At 43.1% G+C, this 12,904-nt stretch overlaps 1 protein-coding gene across 8 annotated transcripts in view; it reads left to right on the forward strand.

Moving 5' to 3' along the window:
* The window catches only part of trim2a (tripartite motif containing 2a), a 221,913-nt gene that overhangs the window by 204,996 nt on the left and 4,013 nt on the right, over positions 1-12,904 (forward strand). For all 8 annotated transcript variants that reach the window (XM_052039372.1, XM_052039391.1, XM_052039411.1 and 5 more), the window contains one exon: positions 12,083-12,153. In XM_052039372.1, coding sequence (XP_051895332.1) covers positions 12,083-12,153 — 71 coding nt within the window. The remainder of the gene's footprint in view (positions 1-12,082; positions 12,154-12,904) is intronic.

A 12,904-nucleotide genomic window follows, 5' to 3' on the forward strand; every position in this document is an offset into this window, starting at 1 on the left:
AATTTCATGACATATGTCAGTGATAATAAACCTAATTCTGATTTCCCCTACTCTAACCTGAAAAGCATGTCCTCTAGTGTTTGACAGTTTTACCCTGAAAAGATTATGTCTACCCTATCTATGCCTCTCATCATTTTAAAAATCTCTATCCCATCTCCCCTTAGCCTCCAACGCTCTAAGGAGAAAAACCCATGTTTATTCAACATTCCCTTGTATCTCATACCCACTAAACCGGGCTGCATCCTGGTAAGTCTCTTCTGCACCTTTATCCACAGTCCCCACATCTTTCCTATAATGGGGTGACCAGAACTGCACACAATACTCCAAGTACAGTCTGACCAAAGTTTTATATAGCTGCAGCAGGTCTTCCTTACTCTTGTACTCAACAACACTACCAATGAAGGCAAGCATTCCATAAGCTGCCTTTACCACCTTTATCCATTTGTATAGCCACTTTCAGTGAACTATGGACCTGAACCCAAGATCCCTCTGTACCTCAATGGGGCCTACATTAACTGTACTTTCTCCTTTCATTTGACCTCCCAAAGTGCACCACCTCATACTTGTCTGGATTAAACTCCATCTGCTACTTCTCTGCCCATATCTGTAACTGATCTATATCCTGCTGTATTTTTGATAGTCCTTTACACTGTCCACAACTCCACCAATCTTGGTGTCATCCACCCATCTACATTTTCATCCAAATCATTGATGTATATCACAGACCAGAGGTCTGAACACTGATCTTTGTGGAGCACCACTGGTCATGGACCTCCAGCCAGAATAACAGCCTTCTACCCCTACTCTGTTAACTGTGGGCAAGCCAGTTCTGAATACAAACTTGCAATTCACCCTGGATTCCATTCATCTTTATCTTCTGAATCAACCTAACATAAGGGACGTTATCAAATGTCTAATTAAGTCCATGCAGATGACATCCACTGCCTTACCCTCATCAAGCACCTTTGTCATTTCCTCAAAAAACTCAATCAAGTTTGTAAGGCATGACCTGCCCCACACTAAGCCATGCTGACTGTCTGTAGGCCACAAGTTTGTAGGCCATGTCTTTCCAAATATGCATAAATCCTATCCCTCAGTATCCTCTCCAATTGCTTACCACTCCGTACCACTAGCAATCCCTACTACTGACGAGAAGCTCACTGGCCTATAACTACTTGGATTATCCCCATTTCCTTTCTTGAACAAAGACATATTTGCTACTCTCCAGACCTTTGAGACCTTTCCTGTTGCCAGTAATCTTTGTCAAAGCCCCATCAATCTCCCTACTTGCTGCTTTTAAGATTCTAGGATATTTACCATCAGGCCCTGGCGTTTTATCCACCTTAATGCTTTTCAGAAGACCCAGACCTACCTCCTTAATCTCAAAATGTCCCAGCATATTAGCACGTGCCACTCTACCTTCACTATCCTCCAAATCTTTCTCCTTGGTAAATACTGACAGAAAGTACTCATTTGGTACCTCAGCCACATGCTCTGACTCCAAGCATAAATTTCCCCTCTTTATCCTTGAGTGGACCTACTCCTTAGTTTACTCTTTTTTATCTAATGTAAGTATAAACTGACACTTCTGGTCAATGTTCCATGCCATGATTAGAATTGACGATGTGCTATATGTCTCCAGTCCTATCCCCAACAGCTTTAAAGCCTTTCTTTCCTCATGGAGACATTGAATCTTCAGAAGTTGAGAAACAAGCCCTTTGGAACACCATGTTCATGCTGACTATCAAGTACCTATCTATACCCCTCTGCCTGGGTGAACTTGTCCTCACCCTCAACAATTTCAGTTTCAATTCCTCTCGCTTTCTACAGACCAAGGGCGTAGCTATGGGCACATGCATGGGCCCCAGCTATGCCTGCCTCTTCGTTGGCTGCGTTGAACAATCTCTGTTCCAAGCCTTCTCTGGCCCCATTCCTCAACTCTTTCTCAGCTATATTGACAACTGCGTTGGTGCCACCTCTGTAACCATGTGGAACTTGATAGTTTCATAAATTTCGCCACTAATTTTCACCCTGCTCTCCAATTCACTTGGACTATCTCTGACACCTGTCTCTCCTTCCTTGGTCTTTCCATCTCCATCTCAGGAGATTCCTTAACCACTGATGCCCACAGCTACCTCAATTACAGCTCCTCCCACCCTGCCTCTTGCAAGGATGTTATCCCTTTTTCTCAATTTCTCCACTTCTGCCTCATCTGCTCCCATGATGAGGCTTTCCACTCCAGGATGTCCAAGATGTCCAAGTTCTCTAACTGGGGCTCCCCCCCACCCGAATGTGGTCGAGAGAGCTCACACCAGTATCTCTCCCATTTCCTGGACCTCCGCTCTCACCCCCACCTCTCCCAGACCCAACAGGGATCGGGTCCCCCTTGTCCTTGCATTTCATTCCACCAGCCTACACATCATTCTCTGCTATTTCCACCATCTCCAATGGGACCCTGCCACTGAGCATATCTTCCCCTCCCCACCCCTTTCTGCCTTTTGACAGGGACCGTTCTCTCTGCGAATCCCTAGTTCACTCTTTTTGTTTTCCCCACCCCGGCAACTTTCCACTGCCCCGCCATAGGTGCAACACCTGCCCCTACACCACCTTCCATCCAGGGACCCAAACAGTCCTTTCAGGTGAGAGAGAGATTCACCTGCACCTCCCTTAATATCATCTTCTGCATTCAGTGCTCCAAGTGTGGCCTCCTCTACATTAGTGAGACCAAACGCAGACTAGGTGACCGTTTTGTAGAACACCTGCCCTCTGTCTGTGACAGCAATCTGCATCTCCCCATTGCCAGTCATTTCAATTCCCCCTCCCACACTATCACTGATATGTCAGTCCTTGGCCTCCTCCACTGCCAGGAGAATTCCAAGCGCAAACTGGAGGAACAGCACCTCATTTTCAGTCTTGGGACCTTGCAGCCTAACGGCGTGAACATTGAATTCTCCCACTTTAAGTGATCCCCACTCTCCCTTCCCCACAACACCCCCTCCCCACCATGCTGCTTATCTTCCCCTTCCTAGCCTCTTTTGTTTTCTACCTTTTTTGTATCCTTTCTCTTCTTACCTTTGACCCATCTCCCAGAGGATCTGCTCTCCCCTCCTCCCCCTGCACCTATTATCTCTTATTTGCATCTATCCATCACCACCTTGTGCCCACCCTGCCTCCCCTCTTTTTCCACCTATCACTGCTCTGCTTTTCCCTCCTATATATCGGGCTTCCCCTTTTCCTAACTTCAGTCAGGAGGAAAGGTGCTGACCCAAAACGTTGACCGCCTGCTTTTCTCCACGGATCCTGCCTGCCCTGCTGAGTTCCTCCAGCACCATCATTTTTTTTCATCTAGATTCCAGCATCTACAGTCCTTTGTCTCTATTCTAATCTCATTTATCAAACTTCTGTCTTGGCAATGCAAGTGCTCTACTAAAATACTAAAATGTTGCGAGAGTACCACCACCCACTCACGCAGTGCGTTCCAGATTCCACTCGCCCTCTGGGTGGAAAAGCTCTTCCTCAGATCACTTTCAAACATCTCACCCAAAATCTATGCCCACGAGCTCTAGACTCCTCTGTTATGGTGAAAATTTTCTTGCTATCTATCCCACTCATAACTTTGTACAGCTTTATCAGGTCTCTTCCACTTACTCAGCCTCCTCCATTTCAAGAAAAACAAACTCTGCCTTTTCTCATTCTTGTAAAGCAGCATCCCAGGGAACACCCTGGTGAATCTTCTCTGCACCCTCTCCAAAAGTGTATCCTAGGATGTTGTGGCAAGCAATGAAAAAAAAATTGCTGGGACTGTGGCAGGGATTTTTATATCTTCGGCAGCCACAGGTGAGGTACCAGAAGATGAGGGTGGCAAGTGTTGTGCCTTTATTTAAGAAAAACAAGCCAGGGAACTACAGGCTGGTGAGCCTGACATCAGTGGTGGGAAAGTTACTGGAGGGGATTCTGAGAGATAGGATCTGTCAGCATTTGGAAAGGTGAGGACGAATTAGGAAAAGTCAGCATGGCCTGGGAAATCATGTCTCATGAATTTAATTGCATTTTTTGAAGAGGTAATTAACAGGATTGATGAGGGCATGACAGTAAATGCTGTCTACATGGACTTTAGCAAGGTCTTTGACAAGGTCCTGTATGGTAGACTGGTCTGGAAAGTGAGATCACGTGGGATCCAGAGTAAGCTCGGCAACTGGATACAAAATTGATTTGGGGAAAGGTATCAGGGTGGTAGCGGAGGATTGTTTTTCAGATTGGAGGCCTATGACCAGTGGTGTGCTGCAGGGATCAGTGCTGATTACCGCTTTGTTTTTTGGATTATATTAATGAGTTGGATGAGAATGTAGGTGGCATGACTAAGGTTAAAATAGGATCTAGATCAGCTGGGAAAGTGGGCAATGGATTGGCAGATGGAAATTAACTTGGATGAGCATGGGGTGATGCATTTTGGGAAGTTAAACCAGGGCAGGACATACACAGTGAAAAAGAGGGCCCTGGAGAGTGTTGTAGAACAGAGACCAAGGAGTACAAATGCATAGTTTCCTCAGTGGTAACACAGTTAAACAAAGTGATAAAGGTGCTTACCTCTTTGCCCTTCTAATTTGGAATTGGAATGTCTTGGATACTGTTCATACAGGTCAATTCATTACACAATGCTTTGAGGTAACACAAGGTAAAACAATACAGAATGCAGAATAAAGTGTAACAACTACAGAGAAAGTGCAGTGCAGTGCAGGTTGACCATAAGGTGCAAGGTCATAATGAGGTCGATTGTAAGGTCAAAAGTCAATCTTATCATACTAGGAAACTATTCAATAGTCTTATAGCAGCGGGAGCTGTCCTTGAGCTGGGTAGCACGTGCTTTCAGGCATTTGTATCTTCTGTGAGAGGGGAGAAGAATGTCCCAGGTGGGTGGGGTCTTTGATTATGCTCGCTGCTTTCGCAAGGCAGCAAGAAGTATAGACAGAGTATATGAAGGGGAGGCTCTTTTCCGTGATGTGGACACAGCTCAGCACAACACTGCAGTCTCTTGCAGTCACGGGCAGAGCAGTTGCCAAACCAAGCCATGATGCATTCTATGGTGCATTGATTAGAAGTTGGTGAGTGTCAAAGGGGACATGCCAAATTTCTTTTGCCTCTTGAAGTAGAAGTGCTGGTGAGCTTTCTTGGCCATGGCATCTACGTGGTTGGACCAGGACAGTCTATTGGTGAAGTTCACTCCTCCGAACTTGAAGCTCTCAACCCTCTTGGCCTCATCACTGTTGATGTAGACGGGTGTATGTGCACTGCCCCCTTTCCTGAAGTCAATGACCAGCTCTTTTGACGACATTGAGGGAAAGGTTGTTGTCACTAATGACACCATGTCACTAAGCTCTCTATCTCCTTCCTGTACTTCAACTCATCATTATTTGAGATCTGTATGGTATGCTTGACTTCATTGAACAGGGCATTGAGTACAAGAGTTGGGAATGTTATGTTATGGCTATATGAGAGGCACCTGGAATATTGTGTGCAGTTCTGGTTGCTATGTTATAGGAAGAGTGTGATTAAGCTACAGAGGGTGCAGAAGAGTTTCACAAGGATGTTGCTGGGACTGGAAAGCTTGAGTTATAAGGAGAGATTGGATAACCTGTGACTTTTCCCTAGAGCAAAGGTGGCTGAGGAGTGACCTTGTAGAGGTTTATAAAATCATGAGGGGCATGGATAAGGTGAATGGTCAGTCTTTTTCTCGGGGAAGAAGTCTAAAGCTTGGGCACAGATTTAAGGTGAAAGGGAAAAGATTTGAAGGGGACCTAAGGAGGAAGTTTTTCACACTGAGAATATATGGAACCTGCTGCCAGAGGAGGTGGTAGAGGTGGGTACAATGACAATGTTTTAAAAAAAAATTTAGACAGGTTCATGGATAGGAAAGGTTTAGAGGGGTATGGGCCAAATGCAGGCACGAGACATGCTGAGGAAGGTACCTTGGTCAGCATGGACGAGTTGGGCTATGCTATATGACTGAATCAGTGTAATCGTGTCCTTCCTGTAGTATGGCAAACAGATCTGTGCACAATAGTCCAGCCGTGGCCTAACCAATGATTCATAAAGTTGTACTAAACCTTACTGTTTCTGTATTCTATGCTCCAGCTAATGAAGGCAAGCATCCTGTATGCCTCGTCTACCTACACTGCCTTTATCAGGAATCCTTGGACTCTTATAACAAGGTCCCTCTGTTCATCAGTACACCCGCGCGCTGTCCTAGTACAGATGTTACCTTTGTTAGTCCTGCCAAAGTGCATCAACTCACACTTATCAGAATTAAATTCCATCTCCATTTGCTCTGTTAATTTTACCAACTGATCAATATCATTCTGCAGTCTTAGATTAGTCTCCTCACTATCAATAATACCACCAATTTTTGTGTCATCTAAGGACTTGCCAGTCATACCTCCTATATTCATACCCAAATACTGAATGTGTATAACAAATAGTAAAGCTCCCAGCACCCTCCACCATCACCCTCTCCCACCCTATTACTAAGCAAATTTTGCATCCAATGTGCTCAATTGCCTTGGATCCCACAAGCACTTTTTTAAAAACTAAATTTGCCCTGAGTCTTGGTCAAAGGCTTTACTGAAATCCACGTAAATGAAATCAACCACATTGCCCTTCCAAACATTCAATCAATTTAGTCAGACAGGATCTCCCCTGAACAAAACACGACTTTTTGATAAATCTTTGCTTTTCCAAGTGTAGATTAATCCTTTTTGTCAGAATTTTTTCCAATGATTTAGCACTGATGTCAGACTTGCAGGCCTGTAATTACCTGGCTTATCCCTGCTGTATTTCTTGAATAAATCTCTCAGGGCTGCAACAACCTCTTCTGTTGCTTTCCATAGCAGTCTGGAATACCTCAGAATTTATCACCTTTTAACCCGATAAGACATCTAATACCTCCTTTTTAATTCTAACATGCTCTAAATATTTTGCTGTGCTCTCCCTAAATTCTCCAATTACAAGTCCTTTTTCTTAGTGAATATAGATGAGAAGCATTAATTTAAGACCTTATCCATGTCCTCTGGCTCCATGCACAGATTGCTGTTTTGTTCCCTAATGGGCCCTTTTTTTTTCTGTTACACTTTTGTTCTAAATACACATGAAATGCTTTGGGAAAAATCCTAAAATCCTTAAGCTTGTCTGCTCATGCTCCCTCTTTGCCCTTTTTTTAAAGTACTGAAGGCCTCCCTTGCTTTCAGTTCTCTACACTTGCCATGTTTCTTTTATTTCTTTATCCAGCCCTTGATATCCTGAGTTATAGCATGGAACAGTACAGCACAGGAACAGGCCCTTTGGTGCACGATGTCTGTGCTGACCGTGATGCACATGATCCATATCACTCCATTGCCTGCCAGTTCATATGCCTATCTATCTACTTCTACCACCATCCCGGCTGTGCATTCCAGGCACCCACTACTCTTGTTTCTTTAAAAACTTGCCCTGAACATGTCCTTTAAACTTTCCCCCTCTCATCTTTAAGCTATGCCCTCAAGTATTTGACATTTCTACCCTGGGGGAAAAAGACTGCCTACCCTATCTGTGCTTCTCATGATTTAATAAACTGATATCAGATCTCCCCCCAGCCTCTGATGCTCCAGAGAAAACAATCCAAGTTTGTCCAACACCTCCTAGAAGCTAATATTCTCTAATCCAGGCAGCATCCTAGTGAACCTCTTCTGCACCCTTTCCTAAGCCTCCATGTTCTTCCTGTAATGGGGCAACCAGAACTGCACACAATACTGGACAAAACTGCCCTTCCCTTTTACCCTCATGGGCCTCACTCTCATTACTTCACTGTTGAAAAACCCTCGTCAGATGTAGATCAGTTTACATCTGCTCCTAGTTTACTTTCTCGGGTCTGCCTTAACCCTGCCCCACCTCCAATTCTGAATCTTAATTTCTGCATTTTTACCCTTGATTCCCCAACCCTGGGAAAAAGACTACACATTGACTGTAACTATGCCCCTCATGATTTCTTACATCTCTATAAGATCACCCTTCAGTTTCCTATGCTCCCTGGAATTAAGGTCCTGGCCTACCTAACCTCTCCCTTTTACCCAGTCCCTTGAGTCCTGGCAACATCCTCAATTCTTTTCTGCATTCTTTCCAGTTTAATGATGTCTTTCCTATAGCAGGGTGACAAAACCGAACACAATAATCCAAGGTATGGCCTCTCCAACATCTCGTACAACTGCAACATAACATCCCAACTTCTATATTCAATGCCCTGACTGAAGGCCAGCAATGCAAAAGCCACCTTCACTACTTTGTCTACCTGTCACACTACTTTCAGGGAACTACGTACTTGTACTCCAAGGTCTCTTTGTTCTACAACACTCCCCAGGGCCCTGCCATTCACTGTGAAAGTCGTACCCTGGTTTGACTTGCCAAAATACAACACCTCGCACTTCTGAATTAAACTTTGCCATTCCTCAGCCCACTTACCCAGCTGATCAGGATTCTGCTGTAATTCCTGATAACTTTCTCACAGTCTATACCACCTATTTTAGTGTCCTTGGCAGACTTACTAACTATGCCTTGTACATTCTTATCCAAATTGTTGATGTAGATGACAAACAATGGACCCAGCACTGACTGCTGAGGCACACCAATCTGAGGCCTCCAATCTGAAAAATAAGCTTCCACCATCACTTTGCTTCCTACCATCAAGCCAATTTTGTATCCATTTAGCCAGCTCTCCATGGATGCCTTGCAATCTAACCTTCCAGAGCAGCCTAAAATGTGGAACTTGCCAAAGGCCTTGCTGAAGTCCATAGACTGTCTAGCCCCTTGCCCTCATCAACTTTCTTGGTTACTTCAAAAAAAAAAACTTAAGTTTGTGAGAGACAATCTCCCACATACAAAGCTGGGCTGACTACCCCTAATCTACCTGTCTTTCCAAGTCTATGTATATCTTATCCTTCAGAATCCCCTCTTGTAATTTGCCTCCCACAGATGTTAGGCTGACTGGTCCATAGTTCCCAGGTTTTTCTTTGCAATGCTTAAATAAAGGCACAACATTAGCCACCCTCCAGTCTTCCAACACTGACGATGATGCGTATTATCTTAGCCAGGTCTCCTACAATTTCTTCTCTAGCTTACCACCGCATTCTTGAGTCCTGAATATGCCTTGGGTATTTGTGTATACATCTGCTGCTCTGTCTTCTGCTAACTGTTAGGCTTCATAAAACTTTAAAACTTCCTTTATACAACATGGTAATAGGCCCTTCTGGCCCAAGGAGCCTGTGCCGCCCAATTACACCCATGATGACCTACTTACCCGTATGTCTTTGGAATGTGGGAGGAAACTGGAGGGGAAACAGTCACGGGGAGAACATACAAACTCCTTGCAGACAGCAGTGGGAATTGAACCCTGATTGCTAACGCTGTAATAGCGTTACGCTAACCACTATGCTACCGTGCTGCCCCATGTATTATACCCTAGGAAAATGATCATCCCCTTTTTTCCTTCACTCTACCCATATGGCTTGATTTTGAGAGCCTTCCAGGATGTCCTCCTTCAAAACTGGCAGTAATGGACACCTGAATCAATATTACAATGCTGCTTCCTCTTTCCAACTCCCTTTCCCTAATTCATACCTAATACCTAAAGGGCAGCATGGTAGCGTAGCATTGCGCTAACCGCTATTACAGTGCCAGTGATCGGGGTTTGATTCCCGTCGCTGTCTGTAAGGAGCTTGTACGTTCTCCCGTGTCTGCGTGGGTTTCCTCCAGGTGCTCCGGTTTCCTCCCACGTTGCAAACACGTATGGGTAGGTTAATTTGGGTTTAAAATGGGTGGCACGGACTCGTTGGGCCAGAAGGGCCTGTTACCACGCTGTAAATAGAATTTTTAAAAATTTAAATTTAATTCTATACACTAGAATCTTGAGTTGCCAGCCATATGCTTTCACCACATCTGTGACAGAACAATATAATATTCCCATGTGCTGATTAACACTCTGCAGACTCCTTGCATTAAAATAGATGTAGTTCACCGTTCCATTCCTGTCATATGCCTTATTATACCCAGCATACCGGACTGACTTCTATATTTAATTGTACCTTCCCATCAACTTTGCGTTACTGTGTCCTATTCTCATGCCAAATTAGTTTTAACCTTCCTCAAAAGCACTAGCAAATCTCCCTGCAAGGATGTTGAACATGTTCCAGTTCACTTCCAACCCATCCAGCTTTTCAAATTACACCTTTCCAGTACACCCAATGGCCTCCCTCCTACATCATCCTTCAGCCATACATTCATCTGATCTGTTCTCCTATTCCTATTCTCACTAGCACGTGGCATTGGAAACAATAGAGCTTGCAACTTTAGGGAATCTTGCAATTCCTGCAAGCTGTGCAACACATGGAACTGAGCTTGTCTGCCACTCAGATCTGTTTTGGAAATACCACACATTGGTTTTGTGGTTTCCCTTTTTACATACTCAAACAGCCTAGTCCAGTCAGCTAAAATTGACCTCATCTGAAAATGCCACAATTAAGGGTGGCACAGCTAGTTGAGCCACTGTCTCACAGTGCCAGAGACTCCGATTCAATCCTGAGTTTGCGTGCATGTTCTATCTATTGACAGTATGGGTTGCCTGAGTGCTCTGGTTTCCTCCTCTGGTTGGTAGGTTAATTGGCCATTGTAAATTGTTCCTTTCATGTAGGTGAGTGGTAGAATCAGGGTCGGGTGGCGGGGGTGGGGGGGTGTGTGATGGGAATGTGGGTAGAATAAAAAAAAATGGGATTAATGTAGGATTAGGGTAATTGGGTAGTTGGTGGCACAGATTTGCATCTCTGACTGTACAATAACAAAAGGGGTATGGGGTGGGGTTGTGGGGGGGAGGGGGGGAAGGAGGTCACCTACTCAAGATATCTTGTTTACCTCCTCTCACAAACTGTATATTTTAGCTATAAACTAGCCTGCAAGGAGTTGACTGTAAACTTTATTAGCTTTGACTGTTAACTTGGGATAAACTGAATGATATAAAACATTTCCCTCCACTCACCAAAGATCACACCGAGACTGCTGTGACTAACCATCATGTTACGTGTTCTCCTAATAATTGTTTGTATAAGGAACAGCTCTACACATTCCATACCTAGGGTGAATGCTGGATCTGCTCATACTACTTGAACTTCCCAATGCACTTCACATCTCAGTTTCCTGCCATTCTCATCACATGAATCTCAGAATTCTGTTCTCTAATCAGTAGATTTGTCTCCTGTTACCCTCAGAAGCAGCATAATCCCAAACCTATTGCACTGATAGACTCTGTTACTAATTAACAGCTTTCCAGGCATTTATCAATCCTTAAAAAAAAATTTACAGGCATTGAACAATAATGTGCTGAACATTCAGCATATTTGTACCAGCAGTTTGCTAGAATAATTTAAATAATTGCAAATATCTGTTGTTTAAATTTAATCTCAACTCCTCCCTCTTACAAACTTGCAGCAATTCTTTAAATCCTTGGATTTTTTACTAAAAAAAATTGCTTTTTAAAATACTATATATTAAGTGCGTTTCATTTTGTAACTGAATTTAATTCAGATTATTGGATTTGTAGTCTTGGTTCCTTTCTGCAGACTTTAATTAGATGTAGTGGTTCTAGTACAGTTGACCCCCATGATATGGGAGTTTGTGTTCCTGGAAAATTATCTGTATCACAAATTTCTGTAAAGCAAAGCTGTGTCATCTGCCCATGCAAGAAACAAGTTGAAAAAAAAATTTGACTTGATTTATTGACTTTTTCCACACAAATCCTTAGAGCAAACTTTATTTTGGACCTCAAGTTTTTGTATAGTGATTTGTGAAATCCATGAGGGCAAATTTCTGTAACCCAAACAGCTGTAAAGTGGGGGTCCCCTGTATTAAGGTAAACTGCTTTACTGAGATTGAGTTTGCTTATAATAAACCTCTCTTTTAACAGAAAGGCAATCCATGTTTAAAAATGTTTGAAGACATAGTGTTCAAAATACAAATGCTCAGAATGCAATATCTTTCAAGTAAATTGATCTTAAATTCTCTCTTCCAGGTCCTCATTTTGCAGCAGTCAACAACAATAATGAAGTCATTGTTACTGATTTTCATAACCATTCTGTTAAGGTAGAGAAAGCTCAATGTTAATAATAATAATTAAAAGACGGAAAACTGGATGTGCCCTTCTATGTCATGCCATTGGATGCTGTTTACTATTATCTGGTAATGATTCAAAATAAAAACCCAAGTGGCCTCATAAGGCTGTACTTAATTTATTCGCAAGTTTCTAAATGGACCTACAGTGATTATTTTATTTTTGCTGATGAAGTGGATGGACATCACTGTTGTCTTTATTCCCAACAGCCATTGACTATCAACAAAATAAAACAATGTTTCTATCTTCTGATTTGTTTATCATTCTGACCATGAGCTTATTAAATCAGGTTTAATTTGGGCCTAGTTACAATGGGTTAAATTTAAATATTCTTGCATCCCATCCTTCTACCCATATTTTGCTACAGTGAGGAAAATATACAGATCAAATCAAAAAAAAACTGCAGATGCCGGAAATCTTGAAGAAAACAAGGTGCTGGAAATATGAGGCCACATCTGTGGGAAGAGAAACTGTAACGTTGCAAGTCAAACAACCTACGTCGGTACTGGGAAGGAGAGAAAAGAAGCTCAAAGCTGCAGGGCGGATAGGGGAGGGGGATATTTCTGATATAATAAAACTGGGTGACCATAGGGGTAAGCTGTTATCTGGTCAATGAGTGAATGGGAGCAAGAACATGGACAAAATAATGTAGAAGTTGTGAATTGCAGAGTAGGAAGACAAGCTGGGCATATCCTCAATTCTAGAGAGAAATAAAAGGAGAAA

This window comes from Pristis pectinata, chromosome 2 (genome assembly GCF_009764475.1).
Source record: "Pristis pectinata isolate sPriPec2 chromosome 2, sPriPec2.1.pri, whole genome shotgun sequence".
In the NCBI taxonomy this organism is placed as follows: domain Eukaryota; kingdom Metazoa; phylum Chordata; class Chondrichthyes; order Rhinopristiformes; family Pristidae; genus Pristis; species Pristis pectinata.